Genomic DNA, 16,907 nt, shown 5'->3' with positions numbered 1-16,907 from the left:
GATATGCTCAAGGTCATACTTTGGCGCTTGTGGACTTGTTCTAATCTTCTTCAGTTTCAACTTGAACTTGCATTATGAGCAATTGATGGTCTGCTCCACAGTCAGCCCCTGACCTTGTTCTGACTGATGATATTGAGCTTTTCCATAGTCTCTTTCCACAGATGTAGACAATTTGATTCCTGTGTATTCCATCTGGCGAGGTCCACATGTATAGTCGCCATTTATGTTGGTGAAAAAAGGTATTTGCAATGAAGAAGTCACTGGTCCTGCAAAATTCTATCTTGTGATCTCTGGCATTGTTTCTATCACCAAGGCCATATCTTCCAACTACCAATCCTTCTTCTTTGTCTCCAACTTTTGCGTTCCAATCACCAGTAATTATCAATGCATCCTGACTGCACGTTTGATCAATTTCAGACTGCAAAGGGTTGGTAAAAATCTTCAATTTCTTCATCTTTGGCCTTAGTGGTTGGTGCGTAAATCTGAGTAAAAGTCGTATTAACTGGTCTTCCTTGTAGGCGTATGGATACTATCCTATCACTGACAGCTTTGTACTTCAGGATAGATCCTGAAATGTTCTTTTTGATGATGAATGCAATGCCATTCTTCTTCAATTTGTTTATATACTCTCCTAATGATGACACTTCGGTCAGTTTTGGTTGTTATGAACAAAGTTGCTACAAATATTCACCTACAAGTCTGTGTAGACAAATGCTTTCATTTCTTGAGTAAATACCAAGAAGTGAGATTGCTCGGTTGTATGATAATGTATTATTTTACATTCCACCAGCACTGTATGAGAGTTCCAGTTGCTCCATATCCTTGTTAACACATGGTATAGTCAGTCCTGAATTTCAGCTATTCTAATGGGTGCACAGTGATATTTTATAGTGGTTGTAATTTGCATCTCCCTGATGACCAATGTTAAGAATCTTTTCACATACTTAGTGAGACTTTTCATCTATTTTCTTTTATGTTTGTTCAAATCTTTTGCCCAATTTTTAATTGGATTGTTTGCCTTCAAGAGTTCTCTACATACTCTTAATACAAATCTTTGTCAGATATATGAACTGTAAATGCTTTTTCCCAGGCTGGTGCTTGTCCTTTGTCTAAACAGTGTCTTTTGAAGAACAGAAATTTTGAAATTTAATTCCAGTTAATCAAATTTCTTCGGTGGTTTGTGCCTTTCATGTCCCTGTCTAGGAAATCTTTGCCTACCCCAAATTTACAAATACTTTCTCCTGTGTTTTCTTTTAAAAGTTATAGTTTCAAGTCCATTTTGTGTATATTATGAGGTAAGAACCGAAGTTCATTTTTTTGTATATGGATATCCAGTTGTTCAACCTCATTTGTTCAAAAAGCCATCCTATGCCAATTACCCTGACACCTTGTCAAAAACTAGTATACTATATAAATGTGAGTCTCTATCTGGGCTTTCTTTTCCTTCCTTTTTGTCCATTTTATACCACGTTGCAAAAACCAAATCATTCAGTATTAATGTCTGTCATTTTTTCCATAGCTAGTTTTAGTATCTGTAACATTTAAGACAAGCTGGCTTCTTAGGGTAAAAGATCTGCCTTTTAAATGCAATTTAATACATGTCAGTAATGAACTTAAACTTTAAGATATTAAGATTTATTATATTTTTAAGTTTAACTTACTAGATATCTAAGAATTGCTTAAATATATGGGAAGGTTTATCAGAAAATCAAAATACTTAGAAAATACTGAACATAATAATTTAAAGGTAGTTTTAAAAGTTTAAAGTTTTATTAAGTTTATAAAAGGAATAAAATATAAATCAAAGGCACCTTTCAAAATGATTGTTTAAATTAATAATATTTAAAAAAATAAGATTTCTAAGCTTAACTTAAGAACTTTAAGAAGAATTACAGTTTCAAATTTAACTTTAATAAGCTATGTATTCATTCTTAAAACCAAAATAACTGTTGAATAATCTTTCCTGTTCAAAAAAGGCACATTCAAGGAAACCAAGTGTTAATAGTTGAATAGCGTGTTGAATCCCTTCTAGAACTCATGTCCACCCTGGTACTGTGAATGTGACCTATTTGGAAATAGGGTCTTTGCAGGTGTAATTAAGTTAATATTGGATTAGGGTGGGCCCTAAATCCAATGACTAAAGTCCTTATAAGCAGAGACAGAGACACATACGGAAGAAAGCCATGTGATGACAGAGGCAAAGACTGGAGTTATTGAGCTACAAACCAATGAACACCAAGGACTGCTAGCTACCATCAGAAGCTAGGAGAGAGGCAGAAGAGATTCTCCTTCAGAGCCTCCATAAGGAACCAACTTTGCCAACACCTTGATTTTGGACTTCTAGCCTCCAGAACTGGCAGCGAAATTTGTTTTAAGTCACCTTGTTTGTGGTACTTTGTTACTGTAGCCCTAGCAAACTAATATAATCAATTAACTCCTGTTTTCAGTCTTACACACTCTTCAAGACCTAAAAAATTCTTTCTTTTCCATAAAGCCCTCCTCTTTTAAATAGATGGAGCTGTCCTATGCTAGATTTTAAAAAAAACTCTATCATTTAAATTACTGATTTCTTTTATTCTACTGGCATAGCTTATTTACAAAAACTACTCTTTTAGAAACATATCGTATTTTTACACAAATAATGAGCACCTTCTACGTTGTTTGCCACCTGCTCCTCCTCCCACAAGGTATTTTTGCAAGTGTACTATACTAATTTTTTACAGCAATGTGTAAAAAAAAAAAACCTGGCATAGTGGCGCTTATGAAAATATCTCATGGGAGGTAGGGCAGGAGGGAGGTCATGGTTGGCCAAAAAATGGAGAAGGCACATGTTATTTGCATAAACACACGGCACATCTCCTAACATTATAACCTCTTTTAGAACAGGAATCATGTCTTACATTGTTCTCTCTCTCTCTCTCTCAAAACATCTCTTACAAGGCAATCTTAACATATCATAACTATCTGATGGTTGATGAACTGAATTTTAATAATTATCTGTCACTTTTTAAATGTGCTGTTACCTCTGTTACATCCCAATGATGTAAAAATTGATCCAAATCCGTAAGGTAGAGAAGCACAGGGGAAAGCTGTGTCTGGATGACATGAGGAACTCCTCGAAGGCTCTGAAGCCAAGTCAGCTCTTCTTTTGAAAACCCTAACGCAAGCACATGGAAAACCAGTTTTAAAAAATTTTTTTTTTTTTTACATTCTTTATAATTTTTTAAAAACAAGATGATATGTGATGACAGAGGCAAAGACTGGAGTGATTCAGCTACAAACCAATGAACACCAAATAAAACTTGTGTCAAGTGAAACTTTTTTAAGCTGTCTTGCTGTTTCTGAGTTTCTGCTTTTCATGCAGTATTCCTAAAAATATACTACTACCCATAGAGGCAGTTAATCTCATATAATTATATACATAAAGGATGTGCTCTGACCCAATCACTAATACAGCAAGAAAGGTACTAAGGGTTTTACCACTTATACTTAAAAAATGTGGAAGGCATAATCTTTCCAGTTAACAGTAGGTTTAAAAAGCAAATGAACAAGCAGGAGCAATAATACACTTCTTCATACATATACCAAACTCTGTAAGCCCTTCAAATATTTTAAAACTATTTTTTGACAACACACCTGTAGTTCTACAACTACACCTTACTCAACAAAAGTTCTGACTCCACTGCCACCCCTATTACTCTTGGTATAACCTACACAGTCAACTTGCCAAAGTCCTTCCTGAATCGCAGATCTCAGAACAATCAGAATACTATTAATGTGGTCTGACTCTAGCTAGGTGCTTTGATGTTTAGATCACTCTACTTTCATGAACACTGTCTAAAGTGGCATCATCTAGTTTGACAGACATATCACACTACTGACTCCAAATGTGCTCCCTAAAACCTGTAAACCTTTCGACAGGTACTAACTCAATTTCAAATGTGTACACCTAAAACTTAAATAAACATATAGGAGTTTACTTTTTTTTTTTTTTTTTTTTTTAATTTATCTTGCTAGATTTAGCTCAATATCAGAACCTGTCAAGTTCTCTTTTGGATTCTGACAATCTGCTTTCCTAATTTTAAGTAGTCAAAAAATTTAAAAAAAAAAAAAAATCTCATCAAGTAAAAAACAGAAATGTCAAAAAAGTACCATAATTTGAAATACAGTAAAAATACTTAAACATGTAATATAAAATGTCTCGACTCATTTTACTAATTTTGCTTTGAAGGCAAATAGAATATAGAATATGGCTAATGGAAATCTCATTTTCTTCTTATCAAGATGAACACTTTAAGCGTGTTTAAAATAGATACTTTGTTAACCAAATTTTTAAAAGTATGTAATGGTTTATCCCTGGCTATTATTAAGAGAACCAAGTATGTCTAGCTCCCTGTAAACAATAAGGAGAAGAAACAAGTTAAGAAATAAGACTAAGAAGGGAATGAGAACATAATCGTGTAAACACTCAAATAAACCTCAAGTTTTTGGCACTTGCACTATGAGAGATTTAAAGATGAATCATGCATCAACCTGCCTCAGGAGTCTGAACATTGTAGTAGGGTACAAATATTCCTTCAAAGATTTCTATGTATTAATCATAATAAAAATCATTCCAAGATAGACCGATTATTTAGCATCTTCAAAACTGAGAACCAAACAGATAAGACAGAAAATTTTAGGAGTCTTCATCCTAGGTTTTTCTTTCCCTTTTCTTAAATAATCTGGCAAATGAATATGGTTACCTGTAAGTGTTGAAAATAAGAAGCTGAAATAGTCCACATCACTCATTAACCTGTCTTTAACTGGATACTTCCATCCAGAAAATGATGATCTATAATAAACAATGGGAGAACTGTTACCAGAAGTGACCAACCTGATAGACTCAAGAACAGTAACTGTATATAAACATTTTTCTACATTGAAAACAAGTCTGATTTAATAGCTTAAAACAAAACCCACAGTATATTGTTTTTATATAGAGGAACTCAAGTACCACAATATGAAAACTTCTAACACATACTTCTAATTTTTACAAGATCTTGTATTTACACAGTTTAATTAAAAAACTAACTGATTCATATATATGGTATAATTTAGAGAATCTCCTCCCCATTTGAAAGTCAGACACCCAAGAAGCCAAGATGAAGATTTATTTTTCAATTGTAGGGCCAGCTGCTTTGTATTTACCCATTTGATTTTTACAGTCACACCTCAGCAAAGGAGTTAAGTGTAAATAAGCTCTAGCTTTCTATCTAATTAAGCAAAAGGATCTTACTTAGGCAAAGAATAGTTCTGTTTAAAGCCACTATAAGACAAAGAAAGAACTGTGTTCCTATACTTAGCAAAGTTGTAACTAGGTCTATTTGCATAATAGTGCAGCTGAAGTACTGGTGAGAGATTCAAGGGAATAGCTAAATGTAAAGCAGCTTCTCATTAAATGAGGATTATCTGGTTTCTGCTGAGATCAGTTTCCAGTGACTCCTTTAAAAACTCCCCTTAAAGGTAAGGCAAGGAATAAAGAGCGCAAATGTTACTATGGATACAGCAAAAGGGCTGAGAATGATTAGATTCAACAAGCTAAGACAAATGAAAAAATGTCAGACAAAACTGTGGTTGTTAGGTGCCATCAAGTCAGTTCTGACTCACAGTTGACTCTACATACAACAGAATGGAACACTGCCCAGTCCATCTCGTTGAGGTTCTTCCTCTTTATCACTGACCATCTACTTTACCAAGCATGATGTCTTTCTCCACGGACTGATCCCTCCTGATAACATGTCCAAAGTATGTGAGACAAAGTTTCACCATTCTTGCTTCTAAGGAGCATTCTGGCTGTACTCTTCCAAGACAGATTTGTTCGTTCTTCTGGTATATTCAATACTCTTCGCTAACACCGTTAATTCAAAGGCGTCAATTCTTCGGTCTTCCTTACTCATTGTCCAGCTTTTGCATCAATATGAGGGACTGAAAACACCGTGGCAGGTGAGACAGTACACAATACTGGGAAACCCAGCACAACTTGTACAAGGAAAGGTCATGGAAGCTCCATAGACACATCCCAACTCCCTGAGGGATTGAATTGCTGGGTGGAGGGCTGTGGGGACCATGGTCTCAGGGAACATCTAGCTCAACTGGCATAACACAGTTTATAAGGACAATGTCCTACATTCTACCTTGGTGAGCAGCATCTGGGGTCTTAGAAGCCTGTGAGCAGCCATCTAAGATACTCCACTGGTCTCATAGCTTCGGGAGCAAGGAAGAATGAAGAAAACAAGATACAAGGGCAAGATCAGCCCAAAGAACTAATGGACCACAGCTACCAAGGCCTCCACCAGACTAAGTCCAGTACAGCTAGATGGTGCTCGGCTACAACCGACTAATCCGACCGGGATCATAATAGAGGGTTCTGGACAGAGCTGGAGAAGGATGTAGAACAAAATTCTAACACAAAAAAAAAAAAACACCAGAGTTACTGGCCTGACAGAGACTGGAGAAACCCCGAGAGTATGGCCCCTGGACACCCTTTTAGCTCAGTGATGAAGTCACTCCGGAGGTTCACCATTCAGCCGGGGATTGGACAACCCCGTAAAACAAAACAGGACTAATGAGACACAGCAATCCAGGGACAAGGACTAGAAGGCAGAAGGGACAGGAAAGCCGGTGATAGGGAACCCAAGGTTGAATAAGGACAGTGTTGACATGTAGTGGGGTTGTTAACCATTGTCACAGGGCAATATGTGCACTAACTGTTTAATGAGAAACTATTTTGTTCTGTAAACCTTCATTAAAGTGAGAATAGCAGCACAACTGGAAGAGCGTAGTCAATGTCACTGAACTGTGCATGTAGAAATTTTTGAAATGGTGTATCTTTGGCTATGTATATTTTCACCAAAAAAGGTCAAGAAGGGAGAGTGTTGACATGTCATGAGGTTGTTAACCAATGTCATAAAACAATATGTGTACTGACTGTTCAATGAGAAACTATTTGTTCTGTAAACCTTCACCTGAAGTACAATTAAAAAAAAAAAACCACAGCTTGGGTCAGGTGCATCTTAGTCCTTGAAACGACATCTTTGCTTTTCAAAACTCTAAAACGGTCTTTTGCAAAAGATGTGCCCAGTGCAATGCATCTTTTGATTTCCTGACTCTTACTTCCATGGGCGTTGATTGTGAATCCAAATGAAAAACTTGACAACTTCCATCTTTTCTCCATTTATCATGATGTTGCTTATTGGTCTAGTTGTGAGGATTTTTGTTTTATGTTGAGGTGTAATCCCTAATGAAAGCTGTGGTCTCTGATCTTCATCAATACGTGCTTCAAGTCCTCTTCACTTTCAGTAAGCGAGGTTCTGTCACTTGCATAACGCAGGTTGTTAATGAGTCTTCCTCCAATCCTGATGTTCTCCGTTCTTCTCCATACAGTCCAGCCTCTTGGATTACTTGCTCAGCCTACAGATTGAATATGTTGAAAGGATACAACTCTGACACACACCTTTCCTGATTTTAAACCACACGGTACCCCTTTGTTCCGTTCGAACGATTGCCTCTTAGTCTATGTACAGGTTCCTCATGAGCACAATTAAGTGTTCTGGAATTCCCACTTTTTGCAATGTTATCCATAATTTGTTATGATCCACAGAGTCGAATGCCTTTGCATAGTCAATAAAACACAGATAAATGTCTTTCTGATATTCTCTGCTTTCAGCCAAGATGCATCCGACATCAGCAATGATATCCCTCGTTCCATGTCCTCTTCTGAATCTGGCTTAAATTTCTGGCAGTTCCCTGTTGAGGTACTGCTGCAGCTGTTTTTGAATGATCTTCAGCAAAATTTTACTTGCGTGTGATATTAATGATAATGTTCAATAATTTCCGCATTCTGTTGGATCACCTTTCTTTGGAATAGGCATAAATATGGATCTTTTCCAGTCAGCTGGCCAGGTAGCTGTCTTCTAAATTTCTTGACATACAAGAGCAAGCACTTCCAGCGCTGCATGCATTTGTTGAAACATCTCAATTGGTATTCTGTCACTTCCTGGAGCCTTTTTCCCCCCAATGTCTTCAGTGCAGCAAAATTAGGAGTTTCTAATTCAACTACAAGCACTCAATAAATTTTTTTACCATTATAATAACTGTATTTCTATTTACCAACATTCTTCAAATTTGGGGATTAACAATAGTGGAAACACCCTTCTGAGTATCATTCCCATACAATGAACAAAGGAATATGGAGAGACTATCACAAGCTAAGAGGTTATAAAAAGCCACAGATGCTCAGTAAAAAAGGAGTGCAAAACAGTGATTAGCAAACTAGTACCCTCTTGAGCTCAGTGAAAACAAGATGGAAGTATGCCATCCAGTGGCTAAAATGGGTAGCAAATCCATTTTAACAATCTATTCTGGACAAATGACAAGCAATATATCACAATGTCCTTAAGACTATGATTGACTATATACATTGTCCAAACCAGAACACTTCTGAAAGTGAAAGAAGATTCTATTATTAGTTTTGCTGAGACGAAAGGAGCAAACCGGAACTGCTCCTAACAAACCATGTTATATAATCACCCTACTTAAAACTCAAGCCAAACTTCTCCTTAGTCCATGCAATTTCTCCCTCCTCAGAGATTTTATCTAACAGTATGACTGGTTACAAATAATACAAGGGCAGAAAGCATATGGACTGAGAGAAGATATGGATAGGACTACGGAACAACACATGTAAAATAGTATTGAGGGAGAAAAGTCAAACTGTAAGAAACTACAAATGGATGATAAAAAGATAGGAGCAGTAACTCAAGTCCAACATTTAACAGCTAAGAGAATATAACACCAACAGTTTCTAGGTGATGAGCTTTTCACACATGGAGCAGACTGATATTCTATGGTGATAGTCTGCTCTTAGATACCACCTCTGACAGAGACAGCAGGGTGTCAAAACTAAAAAAGAGTTGAATGTGATCTCAAAGGCTAATTAATGAAACAAAAATCAGAAATGATTAAAGAAATAACTCAGGAAAGTTAATATGGCATTAGTGCACAAGATGAATGAGAGTAAGAAGCAAGACTATTATAACAGTACAGATGGGAGAAAAAGAAAAAGTTGGCTAGTTTTACAGTCATAGTCTACAAGAGAAAGAGATATTTGGAAGAGGAAATCAAGATGTGAAGTAACTCAACATACATCTGAAGGACACATACATTATTAAGTTCTGAACCTAGAGAAAGTAATAAAATAGTAATGTCACTGGCCTGGAAAAGTTGAAAAGTTCTGATTTTTGTATCCTTTTCTAAAAAGTACGTTTGAATGGAGCAATACAGCCATAAGGAGGGAATTCTACCAATATACTCTGTACAGATACTAAAATAGAAAATTTAACTTGGTGAACTTTTAACTACAACGGCAATCTGCTTTCAATTTAATGAGTATGAATGCCTATTATCATTATTTGTAAATTAAACATATTTTCCAAAATTTACTACAAATCACCACAAAAAGAAAAAAACAAAGACTTTGAAAATACCCTTGCCAAAAGTAAGCCTAAGTGAATTATAACTGACACTGAAAGAGATTAAATGCGGCTTTGAAGACAATCAACTTTAAGAAATGTTCAAAATATGATTTTAACTGAATGTTAAAACATACCCCCGATTAGAGTTAAATCAAAGAAACAGACTGCCCTCTACTGGAAGCTAATAAATACAAAACCATTTAAGTTGTAGGAAAATAAATAATTTAATTTTATAAAAAGGCCTGGCATTATTAAATGCTTAAACTAGACAAAGAGGAGGGGTTTTATTTCTAATGAAGAAAAAATGGTAAACTAATAAATGTTTAAAATACTTAAGGATATGACCATCAAGAGTCTCTCTGTGATACACTGAAAGCTAGAACAACGTTTCAGAAACTTGAAACTAAAAGGACTGACAAACACTAGGCAACTGGACGGAAGGTCTGTATCACAATTCCACGACACAGAAGGTTTTAAGTACATTATTCTCATTGCCAGTAAACCCTTACTACATGTTTTTGATATTTAAATTTCAACCCTTATTCCAACCTATCTACACAAACCACTAAACACATAAAATAGTCTCATGCTCGAGAACTCAGTAGTACACTCAGTAACAACAATTGTAACTGTTGCATTAAAAGTAAATGAAGAACAAAAAGAGAAGCAACCCAATCAAAAAATGGGCAAAGGACCTGAATAAACATTTCACCAAAGAGTATATTCAAACGGTCAACAAGCACATGAAAACATGCTCAACATCATTTGCCGTTATGAAGATGCAAATCAAAACCACAGTAAGAAACCATCTCACCCCTATTAGAATGGCAACGATTTAAAAAAAAGGAAAACAACAGGTGTTGGCGAGGTTGTGGAGAAACTGAACCCTCATCCATCGCTGGTGGGAATATAAAATGGTACAGCCACTGTGGAAAACATTATGGCAGTTCCTCAAAAAGTTAAACATAGAACTACCATATGACTCAGCAATCTCATTCCTAGGTATATACCCAGAAGTGAAAGCAGGAACACAAGCAGAAACCTGTACATCAATGCTCACCGCAGCACTTTTCACAACAGCCAAGAGGTGGAAACAAGCCAAATGTCCATCAACAGATGAACGGATAAAGAAAATGTGGCATATACATAAAAAAGAACATTACTCAGCCATAAAGAGAAATGAAGTCCTGATGCATGCCCCAAGATGAACCTTGAAAACATGCTGAACAAAATAAGTTGCAAAAAGACAAATACTGTATGATCTCGCTTAAATGAAGTAAGCAAACATACAGAAATCAAAGATGATTAGTGGTGACCAGGGGTGAAAGGGAAAGTTTTTGCTAAGGGGGCACTGAGCATATGTTAAAGGGATAGAATAATTTGGAAAAAGATAGCGATAGTGGTTGCAGAACATTAAGAATGTAATCAATGTCACTGAACTATACAGAAATTGTAAATTAGAAAACATTTTGTTGTGTACATTTTCATCACAATAAGAAAAACAAAGGTAGTAGCAATGTGTGAAGGAGCCCTGGTGGTGCAGTGATTAAGAACTCAGCTGCTAACTGAAAGGTCTGCGGTTTGAACCCACCAACCGCTCCACAGAAGAAACATGTAGCAGTCTGCCTCCATAAGGACTACAGCCTTATAAACCCTATGGGCAGTTCTACTCTGTCCTATAGGTCTCCGTGAGTTGGAATCGACTCGAAAGCGATGGGTGATGGGGCAGTGTGTGACTTTCAATGTCTTCTGTATTCACAAATTACCAGTAAAAAGGGTGGGGAGAAAAGATTATATACATGTAAAATACAGCTCACTTGAGTATGCTACCTCATGTGCAGTATCCCAATAAGCATGGCAGCCAAACTTGAACTAAGCCTTCCCATAATACAGCAACGACTTAAACGAGAAAGCAAATCAGCAGGCAAGCTGGGTAGAAAATAGACGAGTTGAACCAGACGTTGCTGAGACTCTGCTGGAAGAACCACCACAGTGCCTTCTTGTGGATCTAGTAGGGTACGCAGACATATACAGAAAATAAGTTTTAACATAAAGTATATGTGTATGTTTCTTAAGAAACTATTTTCTTAAAGTAAAACACCGAACATAATCATTCAGTTAATAATGTAATTGACCCTGTAATAATCACGTATTTTCTAAGTGTCTTGTTATAAATGAGAACTTTGGATGGGGGTGAAGAAGTAAATAGATTAGGTACAAAGCACAACAGTAAAAATCACTGAAGTCTGCTAAAGAGTAACAATTATAATATCAACCTAATTTACAGCAAAAGACCGCTTATGTGTGTGTGTCTGAGCGATATTTTAAAAATGCAGATTTTAAAATACATCCCCACAAACGGAAACAACTCAAATATACATCAACTGATGACTGCATAAATGCAAACAGTGTATCAATACAGTGGAATATTATTCAGCAATAAAAAGGAATGAAGTCAATCCTCCTCATTCTCAGATTCCATACTTGCAAATTTGCCTACTTGCTAAAAATTCTTTGTAACCCCAAAGACAATACGCGCAGCACACACGTACTTTCGCAGTCATTTACAGACACGTGCACAGGGGCTGAGTTTCCCAACATGTATGTTCCCAGCTGAGGTTGAATAAGGCGACACCCTGCCTTCTTGTTTTAGCTTTCGTACTGTAAACAAGTATTTTTGTGGTTTATGTACTGCCAAACTTTTCTTGTTTTTGTGTTTTGTTAGTGACTTCACTGTTTAAAACGGCCCCCAAGCATAGTGCTAAAATGCTGTATAGTGTCCCTGACGGCAAGAAGGCTGTGATGGGAATGTGGGTGTTAGATAAGCATAAAATTAATTCCATTAATAAATGGAATTCATATATGATATTCATGAGTTATAGTGATGTTGGCCATGGGTTCAATGTTAATGAATCAACAATATATATTAAATAAGGTGCTTCTAAACCAAAAGGAGCCCTGGTGATGCAGTGGTTAAAGTGCTCAGCTGCTAACCAAAAAGGGCGGTGGTTCAAACCTGTCCGTGGGAGAAAGATATGGCAATCTACTTCTTAAAGATTTACAGCCTTGGAAAACCTACGTGGCAGTTCTACTCTGTCTTACACAGTTGCTAGGAGTCAGAACTGACTCGACAGCAGATTTTCTTTTTTTTTTTTGGTTTATGCTTTTGTTGATATTTTTCCTTAAATATTAAGTCAGTATATGAATAAAGCATATATTGGTAATCCCCAACTTATGATGTACCTGAGTTATGACAAATCTTATGACTGGTTTTTTTTTTTTGGTACATCTTATCGTTATTAGTATGTACTACATACAATGTTGCAGGGCGTAATTTGCTGATGTTATCATTCTCAGATGTTCACTCACAAACATTCAAAGATCAGATTTATAAAGATACTGATAATAAAGACAATAATAAAGAAAACTAAAAAAAAAGGAGGTATTCAACTTTCATCAGAACTGACTTACAATGGTATCATCACAACAGAACCCCACTGTAAGTTGGGGATTACCTGTAATTAATTCCATTAATACATGGAATTCATACAAGATCTTCATTGTGAGTAAATAAGCAATAAAGGTACTGTCTTGCCATCTAAGCTTCAAAATAATTTTTAAGTACCTGATTAATTCTGAATCCGTGAATAGCATTTAGAAGACAATTTAAGCATCCAATAAGCATCTACAACCATTACTCTTTTAAAGCTATTCTAATAAATGCTTCCAACTGAAAATGAATGCATTGTTCGATGTTTTGTTTTGGCAATTTAACCAACTTTGATTAATTCAGACTAAAGGAAAGGCAAGCCTACAGAGCTCCCCTTAAAAACATCCCTCCTAAATCAGGGTAGACCAATGACTATCTACACCACTAAACGGCCAAACTCTTTTACCATAGATTCGGAGAGCATTAGCTTGTAAACTTTTTAGTAATTCTTTATTTGCTCGTGCTGCAGCAGTATGAATGATATCAATAAGCTGTGTTGAGAGCTCAGGATTTCGGGAACCAAGATGAGCAAGTTGCAATGGTAAACCAGCCAGCCATCGGGATAGCACTTTACTACGATATCTAAGAAAGGCCAAAGAAGAACAAACAGGAAACAAACTCAAACAAAAGTTTAAACACACCATAAATTCACTACGTAATTATCTACCAATAACACCAAATTTATTCATTTAAACATTTGAGAGCCTACAAGATAACAGCATCATTTATTCAGCAGCAGCATCAAAAGTCATGAGCTTATTTACGTGCATTTTCCAAGGTTTTAACCACTGTCTTAGTTTCCTAACGCTGCTGTAACACAAATATCACAAGTGTGTTGGTTTTAAGAACAAAAATTTACTTTCTCACAGTTCAGGAGGCTAGAAGCCCAAATTCAGGGCGTAGCTCTATGGGGTGGTCCTTTGTCTGCTTCAGCTTCTAACAGCCAGCATTCCTTGGAGTTCTGAGTTTGTAGATTCATCTGCCTCCCTCATCAGCTAGTACCTATCTTCCCTGATATCTGTGTGTTAGCATGTATCTGTGTCTATACTGCTCTTTATATAATTCAAAAGCAATTAGGTTTATTATCCACCGTATCCTGGTATGACTTCAGCTGACTGAGTACATTATATTAGATTGCATTATGGGAGTTAACTGCAATACATTAGATCACATCCCTATCCACAGGTACAGGTATTAGGATTTCAATATATATTATGGGGAGACACAATTCAAACTGTAACACCCACTAAACTAAAAAGTTTATCCAATTTGGGGGTACTATCTAAATTGTATTTTTCCGTTAAAGGATATGTACATACGAAACTCTTTGTGAACTACCTATCCTAATGAATGTTAATTATTATACTGTATTAACATAGATGCATTCAGTGGAGGTTGCCCCTACATTAATGGCTTCAAACTTGTGTTACTTTAGTTCTTTAGCACATCTGCTGAAGCTCTAATGTCTCCTAACTCTGGTGACAGCTGTCGCCTATCTTCCAACAGTTTAGTGATTTAAGCATGGCCTCTGTTGTCAGGGAGCCCTGGTGGCTCAGCGGTTAAGAGCCTGGCTGCTAACCAAAATGTCGGCCGTTCAAATCCACCAGCCGCTCCTTGGAAACCCTACGGGGCGGTTCTACTCTGTCCTATAGGGTCGCTATGAGTTGGAATCGACTCGACAGCAATAGGTTTGGTTTGGTTTTGGTTTTGTTGTCAGAGAGATCTGAACTTAAGTCCCAGTTCTGCTACCTACTAGCTGCATGACACTAGCCAACTTATTTAACCTAAACTTCAGTTTCCTTCTCTAAAATGGGAGTAACAGTGTCTACCTCAAGGTTGTGTTATGAAAATTATTGAGATAAATTATGACAAGCATCTGGCTCATAGTCAGCAAAGACTCAAATATGTTCAAACAACTACTTACGTTATGTTGAAGTATCCCAAATACGCATCTTCCACCCAAACATCTCCTAACTATCCCAAATAAACCTCAAACTCAACATATCAAAAAATTTAATTCCTTAGTCCTACGGTCTACATTGTCTGTATCAGCTGACAGCACCAAACTGAGCCAGAAACCTTACCTTCTACTGCCCTCATTCTTATTCCATATGCCCCCATATGTCACTAAGGGCTAGTGATATAACTCCGTAATATTTATGGGGGGGGCAAAAGAAAGTGTTGAGGTCACTATAGGTTGCTCCTATTGTCCTTAAGCTACATAGAAACAAGTGGAAACACATGCCAAAAAAGGCTTCCATCTGTCCAGGTACGTGTATAGAGTACAGCAGCATTATTCTGTATGCTTCTTTATACAGTTTCATATATTTTCTGAAATCCAAATAGGAAAAATAAGCTAAACTCTCAAATGATTTAATCATCTTATTCAAATATTTAAACAGACTATAAAATAACTCAGCACAAGAAAAAGAAAGGGAAAATAACAAATGGAATTTTACCTGACTCTGTAAGTTCTCAATTCTTCTTTTTGATAGATTTTACTGAAAAACTTCAGTAACAAAGTCCGAACTGGCAAGAGAAGGCCCCTCTGCTGATACAAAGTATAAACTGCCTTGATTAGAGTCTCCGTAGCCTCTAAAAACGGAGGGAAAATATGAATTAAAAAATGTGTTCTTCAATAGTCCCCCAATTCCTCTAAAAACACAGTTCTTTACTTTGTTCCCATGGCAAAGAAGATCTTAGCCACAAACTGATGACTACCATCAAAATTCCACAGCAATGCCTGACTGACAAATACAAGTCAAACTAACAGAGAAGACAGTATACATTTTCCTAAGAGACCACAAACCTAAGTATGGATAACAAAAACCAGGATATGAGAAAGGTGAGTTAGATGGGACTCAAACAGGAATGCTGTTTTTGAATGAAATTAATCTATCTAGCTAGAAAGGAATTAGTTGCACTAAAAACCAACTTAATGTAAGACAACTTCAAGCTCGAAGACAGACAAGATTCACTCTACATGGACTAAAGGAAAAAGCCCTCAATTTCTAATCAAAATAGAGAAGAGGTTATTTCTTTATCATTAGGCTCAACAAAATGATCTCTTGGTAATACCTACACTTCCTTTACTCTAGCTCTACATTCTACTAGAAATCTTATCAATTTGCTTCAGAGTGGACGTATCCAAGGAAAAAGGAATGCTCTGAGCCATAAGTGATTTCAGCATTCAAGCAAATATTCCTTTATAAACGGTTTGGCTAGCTACATTTTTTGGCTTTAGGGTGATTAACTTGATTACATGGAGTATCTACAAGTCAGCATTTCAAAGCTAGATCCCAAACAGCATGCATACAGCTCCTCTCTTAAATAAGAGCAAAGCCACATCACCTACCTCTGTTTGGCTGTATCTGCATTAACCTCCACGACACCCCAAGCAATCTGTTCAGCTGCTTACTATTTAGCTTAGAGCCATCTTCAAGAGTCTCTGTTACAAATTTCCTTATCATTTCTATCCAACTGGAATCCTTCTGCAAAGTTGAGGCATTTGCCAGGGAGACCATGATATCAGACAGTGTTAAATTCAGTAAGAGATGATCTACGTTATTTGAGAGAATCGTGCAATGCTTGATGCTAAAAACAAACAAAACAAACACATCTATGAAGTGTTACACCTACCATGCCTGTTTCATTTATAATACTTAATCTATCGATGGATCAATAAAAAATAATTTTCTTTCAGAATTAATAAACCGCTAAAACAGGTGGTTAGGCAAGATTCAGGCCACAGTTCTGTAAATAATCCATTCATTATGGAAATCAGAGTTGTTAAGGAGGCATGAATGTACAGAGTGTATACTACTCAGTTCATTACCCAAGTTTCTATGCATACAAAAGGTAAAGATCCTTATAACCTTGCCTGGTGATCTTAGGAGTAATCT

General features: G+C 36.5%; 1 protein-coding gene across 6 annotated transcripts in view; it reads right to left on the bottom strand.

The window, feature by feature from the left end:
* Positions 1 to 16,907, bottom strand: part of TEX10 (testis expressed 10) — a 47,712-nt gene that overhangs the window by 16,268 nt on the left and 14,537 nt on the right. For 5 of the 6 annotated variants that reach the window (XR_002823281.1, XR_002823282.1, XM_004372225.2 and 2 more), the window contains exons 6-11: positions 16,361 to 16,599; positions 15,465 to 15,600; positions 13,412 to 13,587; positions 11,346 to 11,523; positions 4,746 to 4,834; positions 3,024 to 3,157 (exon numbers count right to left, since the gene is read on the bottom strand). Coding sequence is in view for 4 of the 6 variants with exons in the window: in XM_004372225.2 (XP_004372282.1) it covers positions 3,024 to 3,157; positions 4,746 to 4,834; positions 11,346 to 11,523; positions 13,412 to 13,587; positions 15,465 to 15,600; positions 16,361 to 16,599 (952 nt within the window). In the remaining 2 variants the exon portion in view is untranslated. The remainder of the gene's footprint in view (positions 1 to 3,023; positions 3,158 to 4,745; positions 4,835 to 11,345; positions 11,524 to 13,411; positions 13,588 to 15,464; positions 15,601 to 16,360; positions 16,600 to 16,907) is intronic. The other variant, XM_023727463.1, reaches the window with a different exon arrangement.

This window comes from Trichechus manatus, unplaced genomic scaffold (genome assembly GCF_000243295.1).
Source record: "Trichechus manatus latirostris isolate Lorelei unplaced genomic scaffold, TriManLat1.0 scaffold00016, whole genome shotgun sequence".
Classification (NCBI taxonomy): Eukaryota; Metazoa; Chordata; class Mammalia; order Sirenia; family Trichechidae; genus Trichechus; species Trichechus manatus.
Note: the sequence above shows the minus strand (reverse complement) of the source record. Positions and strands in the feature narration are given on the sequence as shown.